The sequence below is a fragment of the Melanerpes formicivorus genome, unplaced genomic scaffold (genome assembly GCF_026170545.1).
Source record: "Melanerpes formicivorus ecotype bairdi unplaced genomic scaffold, bMelFor1.0.p_v2 SCAF_32, whole genome shotgun sequence".
Lineage (NCBI taxonomy): Eukaryota > Metazoa > Chordata > Aves > Piciformes > Picidae > Melanerpes > Melanerpes formicivorus.
In genome coordinates this window covers 3,871,444-3,892,338 of record NW_027142384.1, presented here as the reverse complement: position 1 = coordinate 3,892,338, position 20,895 = coordinate 3,871,444, and the positions used below count along the sequence as shown (strand labels likewise).

Genomic DNA, 20,895 nt, shown 5'->3' with positions numbered 1-20,895 from the left:
CATATATAAGAAAGTGTAAATGTCAAGGGTGCTTTTAAAACAAAAATTGACATTATATCTTCTGTCCAGAGGGAAAAATTATTTAATACAGCTACTTAATTGCTCACAACCTCTACTGTCTCAGTTAATAAGCTGAAATGTACAACTTTAAGAAATTTGGTACTTAAGGTTCCTTTGGCTAGATTTGCTTTTAGCAGGTGATTGTTTTGAAAAAAAACCCTAACAGTTCTGTAAGCTGTAACTTCATACACAGCACTAGGTTTTTCAGTAATTCCTCTAAAACCCCTTTATCTTTAGTCTTTGCCCCATGGGCTATTCAGACTGTTATAAATGAGACAAAAAGCCAATATTTTTATTTTTTCCCTTTTATTTTTCAGTCCAGAATTTTTTACAACCATTTATGTGTCCACCATTTTCTTCTGGTCGTACTCTTGCAGATGAGACAACTTAAGTTTTGCAGTTGTTTAGCATAAAGCCGAGTTGAGAGTGTGCTGGCATTGTTGTAGAGCACAAATGAAAGCAGTCAGTAGAAAGTATTGAATTGCACTGGGCAACTTCACTTCCCATTATAACTTTTGAAACATTAATTTTGAAGGGTTTGTCTTCTAATTAAAATGGGTTTCAGTATAAGTAAAAAAATTTTCTCTTTATAATGTTTATTCATTTTGCAGTTTACATTATGGAGAATGAGTCACTTTTTTAATAGCTATTTTAGGTCTATGAAATGAAACTCTGCAAAAGTCATTCTGACAGGATTGACAGATATGGGGATAGGGCTCAGCTGCTACAGGCTTCTAAACTTGATGACAGCCTTAAAATAATCAATTATGGGGTGGAAGGATAGTGCACATCAGTTTTAAGTTGGTTGTCAGAAAAAAAGACTGTTTTATCACTGGCTACTGCTGAGGAAAATTGTTATTTCATATGCTTCAGACTTTGCCCTGGTTATTCTGAGATCCTCATCACATGGACTGACAAACTATTGATTAAGTTTAGTTTGTGTACAAGTACTTTTTTGTGGGTTGCCTTAGTGCACTGTGTTAAAAGTTTTTGTTAGGAAGCCTTATGCTAGCAATAACAAGTACTTATTTACACTTTCTAGATGTTGGTACACACCAGAACTGCAGTATTATTTGGCCTGGATTATTTTGTGGGATTTAAAACTTTTTAGTTAGAAAAAACAAAACCCAACAAACTAAAACACAGACAACCCAAACACAAGAAATGGTCTTTGTCTTGTGTCAGCTTAAAAGTGATTCTGATATTATTTATGTGAATGGTTTACCTATTCATTTGGTTTAAGGCCATAAAATACTTTTTCTCTGTTTTTTATTTTGTTAGCAATTAATCTAATGTTAGAAACATTTTGTCAATATTAGTAATTACTTGCTAATGATAATATATTCATGATTTCCTTCTCACTCAGAAGATAATGACTTGGTAGCATTAGTTTATGGAGTATTTAACAAATAACAGCAGCCCTGGATCTGGCTGTGGTAGGAAGGAAACAAAATACTTACTTTTGACGTCTACAAACACATCTAATAGACTTTTTCTGTTTCCATGAAATATGAAACTATAGTTTGTAGTAAGGCTTGTTCTTTAGTCTTCATTCTTTGGGCCATGGTTATGGTATTCATACATCTGAATCTTAATGAATGCAGATTTCTTTGTTTAACTGGGCTCTTATTGTCATTTCTTGTCTGCCTCCTAAAAGGATAGCATTTACATACATACACAGTTGTTTTGAAAATACTTGTGCATGTGTGGCAACTGTGTAACTCTGACCAGCAAGGTTCTTGTCCTTTATTGCATTTTTATCAGTGAATTCAAAGATGCAAAGTCGAAATAACTAGGCAAAAGTAGCTAATGAGTTTATGACAAATGAATTGGTTCAGTACCTACACTACCTACTCTTCTTTCATTTGGCCTCTCAGATATTCCACCTTTCCAATTATAATTTGTGTGTAAAATTCCTACATCCGTATTTACACTATGGACTCAGTGATGTAAAGAATCTCTAAACGGGAAATAAACATGGTTTCTTTTCTAATTAATAAACAGGTCTTAAGCTGTCATTATTACATGCTTACCTTTCTTATCTTAGGGCACATCCATATCCTTCAAACTTTCTTTTTTCTCAAATGTAGAATGTGTATACAATAATAGTTGCCTCTCAAAACATAACTGCTTTATTTCTTGTTCTTCCTACTTCCTTCCTCCTGTGCAGTGGAGCAGATTATTATGACTACGGCCATGGACTAAGTGAAGAAACATATGACTCTTATGGTAAGTAGATACATGAGCTTAATGGCTGCCATCATAGCAGACTCTTGAAAAAATATAATCAAAGAAGGATTTCAGTAGGCAAGCTCCAGTTCTGCAGTGGGTAACAGCTGTTTGGGGATCCCTGCACTGTCACAGAGCTCATAATGTGGTTATTGAGAAAAATACTGAAGGGGGTTCCTGTATTTCTGTTAGCTAACATAGTTATGTGAAACTAAAATCAAAGAAATAAAAAACTAAAATCTGAATTGTGCTGTAAGTACCCAATTCGTGTCACATTCAATGAGGTTTGAGGGGGAAAAAAAAAAAAAACAGGGAGTATAGGACAGTTTTTCAGGACCTGAAAGGAAATGCCTCCTCGCAATACAACTGGCACTGAAACTTGGTACAAGGTAAAAATGTGCTGAAATTCTCAACTGAACCGGGGCCGAATTGAGTGCAGTTTAGACTTGTGTGATCTTTGTATTGGTTCATTTTCATGCATCAGTCTTGTGAGATCAAGCAGGGAGTCGTTATGTAAAGGTTATGAAAGTACTTTAGGTAGCTAATGGACATGGGGGCAGTGGGTTACTCGTATGGAGACAAAACAATGTGTAATGAAGCAAAAAACATATGGCAGTGGTAAAGGTCACATTTTTTTGTAACAAATTATGATCGTTGACGGGTTTAATTAAAAGAATTCATTATAGATTAGAAGCACAAAGCATAATAAATAAAAGACACCTTTGGTTAAGAGCTAAATGTTAAATCTCTGGGTAGAGATTAGAGAAATATGATCTAGATCACTCGAGTCTCAAAACAGTTGGGGATTGGTAGTAACTAGTGTAAGAGAGTTGTGATTCTGGGTAATGGATACTTCAGTGAGTTCAGAGCTGTGCTTAAATTTTTGCATGGTGCCTTTCCTGAACTCTATTTAGAAGTGCATCCTGCTGAAAATTAACATTACCTCAAGTTGTTTTGATAAATGCACCTAATAAAGAAGTTTGCTCAATGTTGTCTCTTAAACTAATTATTTTGCTTAAGGGGAAAGTCAGCTCATCAAGGGGAGGTCCCTTTAAATGGTTCTGTCCCCCAGCACTTTCAGTTGCTGTTGATATATAGCCTAAATCTTTATTTCAGCATTAAAATAATGCAGCATTTACCATTATAAGCCTGACATTTCTAAGACTATTACATGAATTGAAAATTTATGGGGAGAAAAAAAATGTCTGAAACTGCTTAATGCAGATAGAGTTGACTGATGGGGAAAAATGTAGATTGAGTATTTAGGGTTGAAAATACGGATTTCTCATTGCTTTTGCATTTAAAACTCGTGTTCTATTTATCAAATCACACAGCCACTCAGAATATTAAGTGATGTATTTGCTCAAGTTGAGAGGAAGACTATAAATACCTTGAAGAATGATTATATGTTACACCCACTGAAATTTTTGCACATATAAATAAATGCCCATACTCTTCATTTCTTAACTAGCTGATTCTCAAATGCAGAATTACATACCATTAATCATCCGCAGAGCATGTAAGAACATTAGGTGCATCAAACCAAAATTCATTAGACTCCATAGTGAGCAAATTTCCTAGTACCTTCCAGGAGGAAACAGATTCCCAGGAAGTACCTGAAGTGTTTCTCCTGTGAAGCTCAGATGTCAGTCCAGAGGCTGTAGGAAGAAAATCAGAGGTTTTAGGATTCAGAACCCTGAATGGCACCAAAATTAAAACTGATAAAAATTAAGGTGACTCTTTATTTGCCTTCTGATTTGACCAATTGATTGAAAAGTACTCCCCTTAAACTGTAACCAAGACTTTTACTGTTGAGGAATGGCTTGAATTGCAGGGACATGGTTCTATGGAACAGCTGTTTGATCAGAGTGTATAGGCCAGACTCCATCTTGCTGTTTACTGCTCACAGATCTGCTAGTATGCTGATGCAGCAAGGTCACCACAGCCCTGTGATTGTGTTTGCAGTTTCTCATAAGATAGCACCATGTGAAATAGTTACTTACAAGATAGTAGTATGTGAAACAAAGTATATGTGTGAAACAAAGACCTACTGAGAAAGGAGGTTGTGGAGTTGCACGTAGGCCTAACCACAAGTAGGCTGGATAATATGATGTAACCCTGGACTAATAGCTAATAGAATAATGACACGTGTGCATATTTAGCTGAAGATACTATATAAGCTGTGCTTTCAAACAATAAAGTTGGAGCCTGATTACCAATCATATTGATGTCTGCTCGACGCTTCCCACCGCAACATTTTACCATTCAAACTTGGAATGGTGCTTAAAAAGCTAGGGGTTTTTGAATTCCTGCCTCTCAGCCAATTGCCTTCACTTTTAGGCAAGGATTCTTTCCCTTCATTGCTATATGCCTTGCTTTCTGTATGATAAAGCAGCACAAAAGGTTGCTTGTTTATGCTATTCTGTTACCAGATTCTGGTGGAACTTGCCTGAGGTACATTTTTAATTTTTTCAGGTTGCACCAAATTTGAACTTGTTCCTTTTACCTCCTAGGCAAATGTTCTGACTGTCTAGGTATGATATATAACCTGGGCTCTGTAAGCTACAACTTACATTTTTTTTAAGATGTGTATCTAGGGTGAGGCTTCTTTGGTGAGATTGTTAAAATGAACCCTTGATTTGTGGGATTCTTGTCACCTAATTTCAGATGTCTACTGTCTGAGCAAGTTACCATTCAAAGTACAGGGATGCTTTGACTATTGACCCCCTTTTTGGTTTTTGAGTCTCTCCCCCCCCCTTTTTTTTTTTATAATGGACTATAAAGACAAATTAAGGCCTACATTTGGGGTTATGAAGCATTTGGTTTCCACCCTTAATTTCTGAATTGGGTTGGATTCACTTAGACTCCTGTCTGCTTAGGGCAGGGCAATTCTGACAAAATAAATATGGAAGCACACACACTGTTGTCAGAGGTTTGCCTTTTGTTTATTTTTTCACTTTTTTTTCCTTACTGTTTTTATTACTTGTTTTGGTGGTTTTTTTTTTTGTTTTGGGTTTGGTTTTTTTTTGTTCTCTGGTTGTTGTTTTTTGTTGGTTTTTTTCTCTCTCATGTACTACTGACTTGAATTTACTTGTTAAAAGTCTGCCTGTTAAAAAGTTTACTGTCTTGAGATACTCTGCACTTAGCCATGTGTTTCCTCTCTTCTTGTAAATGCCTGGCAGAGCAGTTCCAACTCATTTAAGATGACACTTTGCTACTTTTTGTTAATATTTATTACCACTAAAATGTGGTATGTTTAGGACGTATTAAATATAGCTTAAGTTTTTTGCAAACTGCATTTTCAAAATTCAAGCAAGGAACCTCTTTTGCCCTTTTAGCTTTTTATCCTCTGCTTTCCCATTTCTTGTATTTTAGAGGAAGTGGATGTTTACAGTGACATCGAATGTCTCCCCCAGATTGTTAAAAGCCACAACCATTTGTAGTGGTAGTCAAGGCTTTTCACTATTGGATTGCATATTTTAATTAAACCTAAATTGGTACTGATGCAAAGAAACTTTTCTGAGGGTAGCTTATTTGCCCATATATACTTCATGTCATCTATTCATCCTCATTATATGTAGATTTGCTACTATAGCTAACATTTTCTATACTTGCAGAGCCCTAAAGATTTTTACCGTTAGCCTGTTGCACTCTCTGCTGTTACATGCAGGAAAAGCATCGTGGGATAGCTCATGGGAACATGTTGTACCCAGGGTGCTTTTTTTTGATTGGTTAGTTGTTTTTTTTGGTTCAAGTGTCAGATTTCACTTTGTGCACCTTGGTTTCTGTAAATAATTTCATTATGCAATTCACAATTCTATAAGAAAAAATGTTTAACATCTGAGAACACTGGAAGGAACCTTAAGTATTTTTTCCCTTCTTGCAGGGCAAGAAGAATGGAGCAACTCACGACACAAGGCACCTTCTGCAAGGACAACAAAAGGAGTCTACAGAGACCAGCCATATGCCAGATACTGATTGTACTGTCTGATGTTGTGAAATATCCAATCTCCACCAGTCCTGTATACTGTTCAAAGTAATTTTTTTCTATGAACAATCCCTTTTTATTAAATCAAAGTGCATAAAAATCTGAATGGATGGACTGAACTTAAAATACTTTGTTGAAGGAACAACCTGGACAGAAGGATGTGTAAAGCAAGGAACTTTGTTATTTCCAAACTGTATTTGAAAAAATAGGTGATCAAAAAAATAACCTTTGATTAACTAGTGTTAAACAACAACAAAAAAATAGGTTTACTAAATATGTTAGTCCATTCTTTTAACATAAGCGTAACCTTTTATTTTAAAGGTTTTCAACAACTTAGTTTTTAGCTTTTATTTTCAGCCATTTGCTAGATTATCTCTTTGCAAACATGCGTAAAAAGGGAAGCAAATTACAAATGCAAATAATGTGGTATTTTGTAACTCAAGTCTTGAAATGTTCTGTAGTGTTAAGCAAAGTTTTACCCTTGCTTGATACTAAATAAACTTTTGAAAGAAAATCAGTGTGTGTGAGATTAATTTTATGCTTTATCTTATAATAAAACTTCATAAATAGTAGTAAACAGGGAGAAATGCTTAACAGTTACAAGCATAAAAGGCTCACATTAAACATTGCACAACTTCTTCTAAACAAAAATGGTATAAACCTAAATGTCTATCGGTCTACTCACAATAGATATAAATGCTGTTTAAAGTATCCAGATGGTATGGATCTGCGTGAGTGCCACATTAAATCAAAATACTTTTTGTTAAAAATGGTTTAAAATAGCTAATGAATTTTCTGAAAAAGATGTGACTAGTTTTCATCTTGTTGAGCATTTTTTCACTAGTGCAACTTTATGAGAATTTTGGTACGTTAATGACCACCTCGCTCCGTGCTGGAAGCAATAAACACAAAGCTTTTAAAGACTTTCTGACTTGACTAATTGAGGTCGCTTTCGTCAGAGGCAGAGGATGTGTAACCCTTAAAACGGTCTTCATTTGCAAAGGTAAATAAATCAAATAAGATTTTAATCTCACTTAATTTATAACCAATAAAAACAGGGAGGGTACAACTTAGAAAGTTTCATTCTAGAATGTAGGAAAGGCTTTGAGGACACATAAATTCTCATTTTAAAACGTTTAGTTTGTATCAGTAATCTAAAAAGCCTCAGCTTAGCTAGTTAAATTTGGACAAACTATTCCCTATTAAACAACTGTAAAACCTCATAACCAATAGTTTGTAATATATTATTTTTCCATAAATTCTAGTAATTTAAACGTTACAAATGCTATCTAAAGCTTTTTCTTAATCATTGAGTTGCTATTAATCAGTTTGACTTGCATTGTTTTCTTTAGTTTTTATTTGAAAGTCTTTGAAATATAGTAAAGATCTTTATTTTCTCTTGTCAGGAGATCCACCTCCTTGGACAGCCAAGAGAACAAAAACCTTAGTCTTCTGATGCTTTGGTAGGTGCCTTTACTGATCTGTGAAATTATCAAATAAATAGTGGAGCTTCTGATCAGATCCTTAATTCTTAATATACAAGGATTGAATTTTCATGGAATTTGCATGTACTGGAAGCCAGCAAAAATCACGGGCTGTGTTCAGTCTTGTGAGAAAACTCACAGTTCTAAACTATCACTGAATAGAAGATTAAACTGTTTTCCAGTGTGTGGACACTGTCCTCTGGCTGTTAGTTTATTGAAGGATATACATAGCTTTAAGAGTATTCCAACCACTTAATATTTCACTGGACAAAGGAAGGTGTAAGTAAATGCATTTAAGTTATACTAACAGAGTTCAAATGGGAATTTGAGACTCTAATCTGATCAGCAAGCATGTCTAAAACAGTGTTCCAAAGGTGAAGAAAGCATTCTGTATAATGGTTTGGTTTTCCAAGTCAAGCATCTCTGAACCAGAAGCAAGCTGACTCTGACACAAATGAAGGAGAAAAAATGCATTAAGAAACATCAACTGAAGAATAAACACAGCTGAAGAATAGCTAGCTCTACTGTTTCTGGTGAATTCAACATATAAATTCAACTGTATTCATGCTGAGATTTTAAGCAGGTTTTTTTTTTTTTTTATTATTTCCTACTTGGAATGGTAATTCTTCCAGCTAACATTATGATCTCAGTGCCGGTGGTTGACATGACTTAGATAAATAGAGCTCTGTGCTTTGAAGTATTGCATACATTGCACTGCCTCTGCATACCACAGTAAATTTAAGAGACTGTTGTCACAGGCTAAAGGAATGTTTTTTACATACTAAATGGCTTTAGAACAATTTTGAGAGTATTCTGAAGATTTAAAGCAAAGACCTCTTTTAAGGTTAACAGATCTTGGAGAAGGTTTCTACACTGTAAGGCTCAAAGGGCAAATATTTGATACCGGCTGCTAAAATTGCTATGGCAAAACTGAGTGGTAGATTTTTATTTTTTTTTTAATATATTATGTCATTGTCCAAATCTCTGTTTTCTTCTTAAATTGCATAATATGATGAGTTACATAACTTTTCATTTGTAAATATGAAATTTTATACTGTCTATGATGAGACTTGATGGATTGCAACTAAATAGTAGCGAGGATGGCTACTAGACAAATAAGTGTAACAGAAGTGAATTCAACCTTCTGTGATATTTATCCAGCTCATTCCTTAGCGCCTCCTATGGAGAATGTATGTGTCAATATGCTTTTGTTCCACTCTCTGCTACTCTGCCCTGAAGGTTCTACAAGCCTTTAAATTGTTTCAGTTTCCATTTGTGGGAAAGAGTGTCTCCTTGACGAATCATGCAGAAGCTGTTAAGGTGCACTGCTGGGGGACAGGGTGTTGTATGTCTGCATGGTTTAGGTCACATGAGTAAATTAAAAGAAAATTCTCCTCCTTGCTAAAAGCAAACCTATCCTGTGGTCAGAAATTACTGCTTTGGTCGTGTGCCAGATGTGCATCTGACAATGTGGGGTAGTCAGTGGTCATAGGGCTGGTGTTAGATATTCTTAAACTACATATTTGTAGTACAGAACTTCTCTTGACAGTTCCTGAAAGAAACATTGTCTGCTGTTGCATTTCTGTGGTGTTTTTCTTATTTTTTCCTTTGGAGTAATCTCTGAAATTAAATCCATTAAACTTTTAAGAGGCAAGAAACATCTGGAAAGGTCTCTAAATTTTACAAATAAAAATTGATGTAGAATGCAGTCTTTCTTTTACCATGAAGTAACCTTAGAAGCTTTTATCCATCCTGATAGGGTTTGTATTCTAGTGCTGGTCAATTGCTGTATGGTACAGGAAGTTACCAAGTCAAGTTAATATCAATTATTATAATCAATCATAATCAAGCAAGTAATGTTAATGATTATAATTAATCATATTATTAGCTTGCCTTTATTGAACATTTTTGTTGCATTTGTACTGCATTAGTTTGCCTTTATTGAACCTTTTTGTTGATTTGTACTGAATTTAAATGATGGTAGTTGCTGCAGTGGTTTCCATAAATCTCCATACATTGTATGCATAATTGCCTCATCCCATTGCTTATAATCTGACAGTCTTCAGAGAATTCAAAGTCATTAATCTCAAGATGTATACCAATAAATAATATTTTGCTCTTTTCCAGGAACTTCTGCTGTGTTCATTATGGACTGCTTAGAGCATTGTTCTTACCCGTGTGCCTAGACGAGAAGGCAGGCTACGGAGTATGAAAATCCTGTTCAGTATTTCTTGTATTAAAGCCTTAAAGTGTACAACAGTATACACTTTTTAAAGTAGTTGTATATTTAAACTCTTAATTGTATAGTAATGTGACAATGTTTTATTTCAAGCTTAATAAAGAATTTTCATCTAAGATCCTGTTACAAAGCAATAATGCAACTTCATGTTCCTTTAGTTCCTTTTTAGCCTAATGCGGCAAGGGGAAGAGAGTGTGTGGAATCTCACGACTAGAACTTAAATGCTTTTGGAAATAGCTTGTCTAATGTATGAACAACATGGAGAAGTGAAAATGAAGATTGGTGGTTTATGCTGAAGCTTTTCATGACAGCTAATTGTAAACAGGCCTACCCAAAAGAAAACTTGGGTAGAAATGTTACTTCAACTTCTGTTCGCTTCAGAAACTTGTATAACTGAAGGTGGTTTAATCCCTGTCAATTATAATATGCTGCTTATTCTCTTCACTTGATGTTTGATGCATAGAAATGCTTAACAAACAGCACAGTTTTTCTAGTAGTAGAGTCTTGGATGAGGCTTTTACACCTCAAATCTTGTATCTAACAGTCACATTTCCTCAGTGCTTTCTGTTTTATATTGATTGTGATTGTGATAATTTGTAACATAAATAAAATTCTGATAATTTCACCTTTTGTGTTCTTTTTTTCCTAAATGCTACTTCCAAAATATGTGGCCAATTCCTCACTATGCTTCTATCAGACGCATTTTTCCTTCACTAAATCTCAAATTTATCCCAAGGAAGCATAATTTGGGTCTGTCTTGTCTATTTTTAAAATAAGCAATATCACTTAATACTTTCACACCACACGCCTTCTCTTCAGCATTCATAACTTCTAATACCATATACTGACTACTGAAGGGTAGCTTTGAAATGTATGAGCATGTGGAGAAAATTAACCATGGCATGGATCAAAATGTCTTGAGTAAAATATATTTCTTAATAGATTAATAAATTTTTGACAGTGTTAAAATAAAAAAATGGCTATCTTTTTAACCTTCAAATATTTACAGTTAATCAGTTATTCTCACAATCTGAAAAGTTCTTCCTTGCCATTATCTCTCACTGTACTATAACTGCATTTCTGCAATATTTTCCACAGCAAGCAATAGTAATTATTCAAATAAGTAAAAGCAAAATGCAAAAACCTTTGAATAAGCATAAAAGATGTGTAATCATTCCCTTCAGAGTGATGGGCAGGAACCTCTGGTGTGGAACAGCACCAAACATTGCAAATGCTAGCCAAGTATAAAAATTGTATATGGATGCTATAGGGGAGAATATAGATAAAGAGAATGCAATTTCACTTGCTATAATTTGGACTGGAGACCAGGATTACCAACACAATTTCATTTGAGGAGTGCTATGCACTATTTAAGGGGTGATGTAGCAAGCCTTCCACTCTGAAGTCATGACACTACTAAAATATTTTGCTAGTATAACTTATTTTAATATGTGACTATCAGAGCTATCTAGAAAATCTGTCAGTTTCTCTGAGATCTTGTCCTAAGTATCCTACCACAGGAACTGTTAAGGGTCCAGTCAAAGGTGGTTGACTGCAGACTATTCAGCTGTTTATCTTGCAAGTACTTTGCTTCATTTCACTAAGAACTTTAAAGACTGACTCTGTATTTTGAAGCCTGCTGATTATTATCACAAGGTAGAGATTTACATATTTAGAGTGGAATCTTGGTCTCATTGAAATAGCTTTGTCATTCACTTCAAGAGACCATTGGCATTGTCAGTGCTGTCTCTGATGACTTTAACCTACACTGGGACAGTCCTGGTGCTCTGTTCTGTGACACCAGCTCTACATGTTGCTGCCTTTCTTAGAGGCTTTGAGCAAGGACATGAGCCTGCTGCTTCCAAAGAGTTGTCCAGTCTGCATCACAGTCTTTGCAAAATGTTTATGCTGATTTCACCCCATTTGAGGTACATAATAAGTATATGAAATATTCTATGACTGTATGCATTAGAACAGATCTTGAGATCATACATATTTCTCAATTACATTGCAGAACATGCTTTTCAAGTTGGAACTTTGCAGTTCTGTGCAAATAACCAAAAACTTAATAGATCAAAATTAAAAGGTAAACTTCACTACCTATCATTATATTCATATATTTATTTTTTTTATAGGATCAAATCTGCCCTTGAATGGTTCTGCTTCCTTTTTTATCCCATAACCTTGCAGGTTTGTTTTTTTTTAACTTTTTTTTTTGTATTATAATTAGATTTTTGTGGCAGTTTTGCAATTGTGTGCCAAAAACTCCAACTTAGTAGAGTTTCCAGGTTACCTATGTCCAAGAACCTTAACACTGTTACTGCAGAGTAAACGTGCAGCAAGAATTGGAATATCTTTAAGTTTATGAAAAAGATTAATTGGATGAAGAGGTTGAGAGTTGTTTTCACAAGCTCAGCAATTTTGTTCAAGACAGCTGCATTTGTTTAATGGGAAGAAAAAACCCTTTGGTAATGGAAATTATTTACGGTATTTAGTGTTAAAGCATATATTTCTAAGATGATAAATGTTTGTGCGGCCTCAGATACTTCAATGAGTTTGCAGTGCATTGACCCCTGTCTTCAGGCAGGCTTTCTCTACAACTGCAAGGCAAGAGACTATCTCTGGTACACTCGGATTTTCAAAACTGCTTAGAAACCATAGCTGATGGCAGAAATAAAGTTGCTTTGCTGTGTAGTTCTTTTTAAGGTTCTTCATTTGGAAACTATTAAAAATGTATGAAATGTCATTCCTTAAAATAGCCAATTAGGGAACAGACTTCATGGAAAGTTTTCAGTCAAAGATGTACATGAAAATTATGAAATTAAAACAATTTAGATTTAATAAAAGTTTATGACAAAATTTATCTGGAATCTTCATAGCCAGTAATCAAAATAGCTCCTCTTTCAAGACAGAAAGCTACTGAGCTAAAATGCCTGACTAATGAAGGTTCTGCTCTTATCCTGAGAGTAAGCAAATGTAAATCATTGGAGTTGTGTTTCTACATTTGCAAAGATAAACATTTAACCAGTTCTTTAGGACTAGAACTATTTGGTATAACTGATGCTATCTTTATATTTGTACTGAAATTTAGAATCAAGAACAAGTTTTCATCTAAATTGAAATGCCAGCCCCTTTGTAAAAGTAAAGGGAAGCTATTTTTTTTTACCAACCTCTATAGACTATTTCCATTGCCCTCTTACGCAGAACAGTGAACTGTTCCAAATGCTTACCAGAGCAGCAACCTATGAACTTGTCACTTGTCTTCTACAGCAACAGAACAAGTGGTAACTTAACTGGTTGATCTGTTTGTCGGAGAACCTGATGCCTTAAAGATCTCATGAAGATGAAACACTTTTTATGAATTGGGTAAATTGCCTTGCTTTTGGCCTGGTTTGTTTGTTTTTCATTCTTCTGTTGACAGGGTTTCTTAATGTGGAGGTAGCTGCTGCTTGTGGGTTTCTTACTGAGAGGAAAATACGCAGATTATATCTCACAAAACTCATTTGTTTAGGAATATTTTAAAAAGAAGGAAAATGCATTTGTCTGCAAGTTCATTATTCTAATAGTGCAATTACCAGCTCAAAAATCCATCGATGAAGATGCTCTTGCTTCATATAAGTCAGACTAATACAGAATTACACTGCTAAACATATTCACAGGCTTTGGGCTTTATTAAATCATTTTTCAGTGTTCGTATCACAATATAAATACTTAATTGTCTTTAAAATGCAGCAGACCTTTTGAAACAGTTAATTGCAGACTTGAAAGCAAATAAGAAGATTAAGTATAAACTATGGTGACTGCTGCCTACATGCATTTTTGAAATAATCTGACTAATGATGATGCTGATCAGAATTATCCACATGTGAAAATTATTCTGTTTAGTCTTAAGTTTCACTTTTTTTACAGCACTTGAGGCTCTGACTTGAAATGTTTTGAATAGAAAATTCCTTTAGATATTTAAAATATTCTAGTGATGGTTTCTCATCCAGAATATTAACAAGGAAAGACTGTGTGGTTTTTTGGGTCTTTTTTTTTTTTTTTTCATTATTCACTTGAAGATTGTACATCAGAATAAAGTCCCTCTAAGACAAACAGAATTAAGGAAGAGTAAGTCAAGAAAGCAGATGATCCTCAGGCAGTTACCTCTTGAAAAAAATGCATGAGGGATTATGGTGAATTTTGGTGGTATGTTCTACAGGGGTGATCATGAGATGCATTTGCTTTAATACAGTCAGTAAGATCAGAGGAAATTAAAATTAAAAAAAAAATGAAAAAAAGCATATTACACAACAGGAAACTGGACTGGAGGGGTGAGGAAGATATCTTGATCAAAAGCAATGTAAATACTAAAAGCACCTTTGGTTTTCAAATTCTGGAATAGAAGGGGAAAGCCTCCATATTCCAGAGCTGAACTGTTCCATTCTCTGAAGTACCTGGGGAGACATACAATAGCTCCTAATCTGTAAAATGTCTTCCATTTTTTTTTATTTCCTGGAATTCTCTCTTGCTTTAGACATAGATGATGTTAGAAAATTGAAGTGATGCTTTCTAGGTCAGAGAAACATAGATCACAGGCATGGTCTGTGGTAACTACCTTTTGTTTGTTTGTTTGTTTGTTTGTTTGTGTGGGGAGGTTATACCTGTATCTAGATAGTCTGGTATTGGAATCCCTCATGTAGTAGGAATAATTTAATTAATCTTTTTTTGGTATCCTTCAAAGTTATAAGCAGATAATTTTTGTAAATGACTTAATCAGTACCCCTTTAAAAGGACACTGTGTACTTCTGAATATCATTTATATGCACGTGTACATAATTTAACATATTTGGTAAGGGCTCTTGAGAAGAAAAATTCAGATGACAGAAGATATCTTACTGTGAGAGACTTCAAAAGCTTGATTATGTTCTATAATTGCTCACACAGGGAGAAAATAACAAGTACTAAATGACTCTAATAGTGGGGGGGGGAGGGGGGAGAGGGGGAGAAGTAAGAACTAATGTTGAGTGTAAAAACCCTGCAGTTTTAAATGAGAAATTTGGCTTACCAATGAGTGATTAACCACAGCAGCAGGCGACAAAGAGAAAAATGGGCTTCTCTTGGTTTTCCTCATAGAAGACTAGATTGAAAGATCTAATAACCATGTCTATACTTGAAAGTCATGGATCTGTGATTGCTGTATAAGAATTCTAACCACCATAAGAAAGCACTTTTTTGTTTTTCCCCTTTTTGTCCTGATTTGCAGGCTAATAGAATAATATGTGAGGACTAAGATGGTCAAAATACCTTTCATTAACAAAGATAAATTCTCCATATATGTGTTTATTGTATACATACTCTGCATGTCTTACTGCCTTTATGAGCAGTGAAAGTAACGCCAAGTTGATCCAGATACTAATATAACAACAGAGCTTTTGTTCCTCATGCAGACAACATCAAGAACTATTTTATATTGCTGTGACTAACTTGCAAATTATACTTCTTGGTAACAGGAATATCTAAATTTTGTTAAAAAAACAGGATGGACTTTTCAATTCTGATTTATGTATCTACAACTTGAATGGCAAACTCTTGGCTGGCTGCCCAGGTTTGCCTTGTAGTTGACTAAGAGAAACAAGCTCAAAGGATAACACGTGATTTTGAGACACAAGTGCATCGAGATCAAGTGACTCACCTAAAAGGGCCTGTCTCTTCCTCCTTGACTCATGAACTGTTAAACTAATTTGGATATTTAAACCTTAGATGTCTGAAGCAAAGCATTATTCCTACTTATATTTCTGTTTGGAGAAAAATCACTGAAGATAGCTCTCACAGTGAAGTGGTTTGCTACACACACGGTATATAGGGGACTATTCTAAATAGGTAGGAGCAGTCGAGAGGATGTGTAACTGTGTTTGTTACCTGCCATCTATCCTTTTCTCCTTCCTTCAGCAAAAGTTTTGCACTCTGCTTGTAAGTACTAAACACAGGCAAACTTTCTTTTCATGGCTTCTGCTCCAAGTGATTCTCTGACATGGCCTTCTACAGTACATATTTATCAGGGCATTTTCATACTCGGTGTTTGTTTCCAGAGCCTTCTGTTGAACATGGCTGCATGGTTTTATTTATTTGTAAGCATCTTAAATCTGAGGATTAGCTAGAATATTGCCTGAGAGGACTTGTGCAAGAGGGAATTTATGGTTGTGCTATAAATGTTAGGCACTGCTTAAAGGAAAATTTTAAATGGCATTGGCTGAAGGAAAATCTTGACACTAGAAAAAGCAGTTTAATTTCTATGCATAAATAATTAGAACAATAGGAAGTAAAAGATTTCCTATTTCAGTCCAGTGGCTAAAATACTAGTACCCAGCCCCTACTAATAACCAATGGATGCCACAAAGAAGAAAAATAAAAGCCTCCATTGTACTTACACAGTTATCTGAAGCTGTATAAATGTTCCAATCTCCTTTGAAATATCTTTTAATTGGGAAACAGAAAAAATGTAGTGCTTCTGCTAATGGAAATCCAAAACTTGTTACTTCTGTGGTTCTTAACATTTAAGGAATTCACTAACTTTCAAATGCTGTTGTGATAAGGAAGAGGGGATGTAGGCTACCTGAAAGGAGGCTGTAGCCAGGTGGGGGTTGGTCTCTTCTCTCAGGCAACCAGCAACAGCACAAGAGGACACAGTCTCAAGCTGTGCCAGGGGAGGTTTAGGCTGGATGGTAGGAAGAAGTTCTTCACAGAAAGAGTGATTGGCCATTGGAATGGGCTGCCCAGGGAGGTGGTGGAGTCACCATCACTAGAAGTGTTTAAAAAGAGACTGGATGAGGCATTTGTTGCCATGGTTTAGTTGGTTAGATGGTGTTGGGTGATAGGTTGGACTTGGTGATCTCAAAGGTCTTTTCCAACCTGGTTAATTCTTTCTATTCTATTCTATTCTATTCTATTCTATTCTATTCTATTCTATTCTATTCTATTCTATTCTATTCTATTCTATTCTATTCTATTCTATTCTATTCTTTCTTCAGATGATTTTGCACTGCACAGAGGACCTAAAATAAGCTTAAAAGGTATCATTGGTGCAATATTGCTTAGAAACTCACATTTTCCCAGAAAAATAGTGGTTTGCAGGGAACCATGTATTGAGAGCAGAGTTACTATTTAATTTTGGAATAAATTCTGCAGGTGTATGCAGGGTGCAGTTTGTCCTGTTGTTGGATTTATTAGTAAGCATTAACTCAACTGGGAGGAACCTAAACCTATAAAGGTCCTTTCTGCTTTTTCTTCTGTAAAAATGCATGAAAAGGAGGTACAAAAAAATACTATATGCCTTCCTCTTGTTACTTTTCCTTCTCCAGTCAGTTGTGGTAATAGAAAGATGTTTACACATCTTTCCCCCCCCCCCCATCCACAGGCCTTGGGACTGTTACAAGAGTTCTGTTCAGTGTAGTTTTGAAGGATGCTGTAAGAATCTGTGTGTTTTTCAGAGGTACTTCGAGTGTCAGGGACTGTCAGTCTCTGCAATATATATCAAAGCTTACATATTTCAGGGATATGAACCCCACATAACATGATCCTAACTCTGGGCTGTAGTTGTTCTAATTTGCTTTAGAGACAGCTGTGATAGAACGAAGATTGAAGAAGGGGAGAGACAGGTATGATTTGGCTAGCCTGAGGAACATGAGAGCACTCTTTCCCTGTGCTAGAAGCCTCATTTGGTTGCCTGATGTTAGCTGACACCTCCTTACTGACCCATATGAACAGCTTTTGAAATAATTGCAGTTTTTAATACAGTAATAGAATTAATTTAGTAAAGAATAAACACGCTAAAGATGAAGTCTGTGCTCCCTCCTCTGTCTTGTCTCTTGTGCAAACACAGACTGTGAGCGAGCTGATTATAAATTAGTTCCTGATGATTACAAAATTATAACAGGGAAGAGCTAACTTCCTTATGTTACCCCATTTCCAGACCCATTTTTGTCACTGATGATACCCTGTTCTGGTAATTCAAGTGGAGAATTGTGTAAATGGGAATGCTGTTAATCAGATAGTGCTTGGGAAACAGTGCTACATGTTAATCATCCCTGCAGATCTTTTGTTCTACTGTAGGTACATCTAGAGAGCAGGCAGCATTTCCAATTATGCAGGCATTTATTTTTCAAAGAGCTTCTTAGAATCAAAAGAACACCAAACCACAAAAATGGTGAATCATAATTTAGTGTTTACTTTCTATTGAGCACCTCTATCATTTCACATCTAGTGGGCTGAACAGAATTCTGCATTAGTTCGTGTATCTGCGAAGGTTCTTATTAGCTCCATGGAAGAGGCTTTAAAAATTAAAAAGCCCCAGCTTTAATTTTGGATAGGCCTCCTGATCCATCTATATCTTTCAAAAGAACAGTAGTCAGAATTTTAAATAGCTGGACATAATGTATTACGGTTTGATTAGGATTGAGCAAGCCCTAACAGATTTACAGCTGTGTTTCAGAATATGATTTGCCCGAGCACAAGTTGCCAGTCTGAAGCAAATGGACGCCAGTCACTAGTGGTGTCCCCCAGGGATCAGTGCTGGGCCCTGTCCTCTTCAACATATTCATTGATGATCTGGATGAAGGGGTAGAGTCAGTCATCAGCAAGTTTGCAGATGACACAAAGTTGGGGGCAGATGTTAGTCAGTTAGAGGGTAGAAAGACTCTGCAGAGGGACCTCAACCGACTGGACAGATGGGCAGAGTCCAATGGGATGTCATTCAACAAGTCCAAGTGCCGAGTGCTGCACTTTGGTTACGGCAATCCCATGCAGAGCTATAGGCTGGGGTCGGAGTGGCTGGAGAGCTCCCAAACAGAGAGGGACATGGGGGTGCTAATCGACAGCCACCTGAATATGAGCCAGCAGTGTGCCCAGGTGGCCAGGAGGGCCAGTAACATCCTGGCCTGCATTAGGAATAGTGTGGCCAGCAGGAGCAGGGAGGTCATAGTGCCCCTGGACTCTGCTTTGGTTAGGCCGCACCTTGAGTCCTGTGTCCAGTTCTGGGCCCCTCAGTTTAAGAAGGACATTGAAACACTTGAGCGTGTCCAGAGAAGGGCAACAAGGCTGGGGAGAGGCCTTGGACACAAGCCCTGAGGAGAGGCTGAGGGAGCTGGGATTGTTTAGCCTGGAGAAGAGAAGGCTCAGGGGTGACCTCATTGCCCTCTACAACTACCTGTAGCCAGGAAGGGGTTGGCCTCTTCTCCCAGGCAACCAGCACCAGAACAAGGGGACACAGTCTCAAGCTGTGCCAGGGGAGGTTTAAACTCGAGGTGAGGAGGAAGTTCTTCACCGAGCGAGTCATTCGTCATTGGAACCGGTTGCCCAGGGAGGTGGTTGAGTCATCGACCCTGGAGGCGTTCAAGAGGAGACTGGACGTGGCACTTGGTGCCATGGTCTAGGCATGGGGTCTGTGTTGATAGGTTGGACTCGATGATCCTCGAGGTCCTTTCCAACCTAAGCGATACTGTGATACTGTGTGACTTCCAAATTTGGTCTGTAGGGTCAGACTTGCAAATCACAGCTGCTTGTATTTATACTAAAAAATAAAAATAATTAAAATGAAGTGCAGATCTCTTAAGCTCATGGACCAAAATAAAGACAGAGAAATTACTTTGGTGGGTTGACCTTGGCGGGCCACCAGGTACCCATGAAGCTGCTCTGTAGTCACGGAGAGGATATATACTCTTCAGCTAGACAGGGGGAGAAAATACAATGAAAGACTCATGGGTTGAGATGACAACAGAGAGACCATCCAGTAATGATTTTCATTTTATATCCAAGAGTAGCTGAAATCTGTCCATTTCCAACATGGCAGAAAGAATCAGGAGTGTAAGTCCCAGTGCCTTTGGTGTAACTATCTCCTGCTGACACAATGAGTGCTCTGCCTTAGGGGCCATATATTATTTCTCAGTTCTCCGCAATAACTCCCTGAAATTATTGAATATCACAAATTCTTTTAACCTATTGGCATTCTGTGCTGCAAGATCCATGCTCTATTGTTCTACTACTGCTATGGTAATGCATAACACTGTGCTTCAATAATAGCTTGCAGATTAAAAAAACAAAGAAAAGAAAAAGAAAAGAAAAGAAAAAAATGTAAATGCAATTGACTTCTAGATGAGGTTTGGATAAGGCCCCCATGCCTATCTCATGTACTGATTTCTGGTTAAGATGCTGAGCATTACATAGCATGCAAAGCTCAGGCTGGCTACTTCAAAAGCTCAGTGTGTAGGGCTGCCAGACATTTAGTCCCTGTACACAGATGAGAGCAGGTCTGAGTCCTGCATTGTCAAAGATCATAGAATCATAGAATCAATAAGGTTAGAAAAGACCTCAAAGATCATTAAGTCCAACTTGTCACCCAACACCTCATGCCTACTAAACCATGGCACAAAGTGCCACATCCAATCCCCTCTTGAACACCTCCAGGGACGGTGACTCCACCACCTCCCTGGGCAGCACATTCCAATGGCTAAAAACTCTGTCTATGAAGGACTTTTTCCCCCACCTTGAGCCTAAACTTCCCTTGGCACAGCATGAGACTGTATCCTCTTGTTCTGGTGCTGGTTGCCTGGGAGAAGAGATCACCCTTCAGGTAGTTGTAGACAGCAATAAGGTCTCCCCTGAGCCTCCTCTTCTCCAGGCTAAACAATCCCAGATCCCTCATCCTCTCCTCATAGGGCTTGTGCTCAAGGCCTCTCCCCAGCCTCGTTGCCTTTCTCTGGACACATTCAAGAGTCTCAATGTCCTTCTTAAATTGAGGGGCCCAGAACTGGACACAGTACTCAAGGTGTGGCCTAACCAGTGCTGAGTGACCGTTTTGTTCGTATAGACCAGACCTCCAGTGATACTCAAAACCATCTCATTACCTATGCATAAATCCC

At 36.8% G+C, this 20,895-nt stretch overlaps 1 protein-coding gene across 5 annotated transcripts in view; it reads left to right on the top strand.

The window, feature by feature from the left end:
- KHDRBS3 (KH RNA binding domain containing, signal transduction associated 3) overlaps nt 1-10,625 on the top strand; it is an 88,825-nt gene extending 78,200 nt beyond the window's left edge. For 3 of the 5 annotated variants that reach the window (XR_010989467.1, XR_010989466.1, XR_010989464.1), the window contains 4 exons: nt 2,231-2,289; nt 6,176-7,280; nt 7,684-7,740; nt 9,889-10,625. Coding sequence is in view for 1 of the 5 variants with exons in the window: in XM_068155483.1 (XP_068011584.1) it covers nt 2,231-2,289; nt 6,176-6,267 (151 nt within the window). In the remaining 4 variants the exon portion in view is untranslated. Of the gene's footprint in view, nt 1-2,230; nt 2,290-6,175; nt 7,552-7,683; nt 7,741-9,888 lie in introns of those variants that run through there. The other 2 variants (XR_010989465.1, XM_068155483.1) reach the window with 2 other exon arrangements.
- Nucleotides 10,626-20,895: the final 10,270 nt, after the last annotated feature.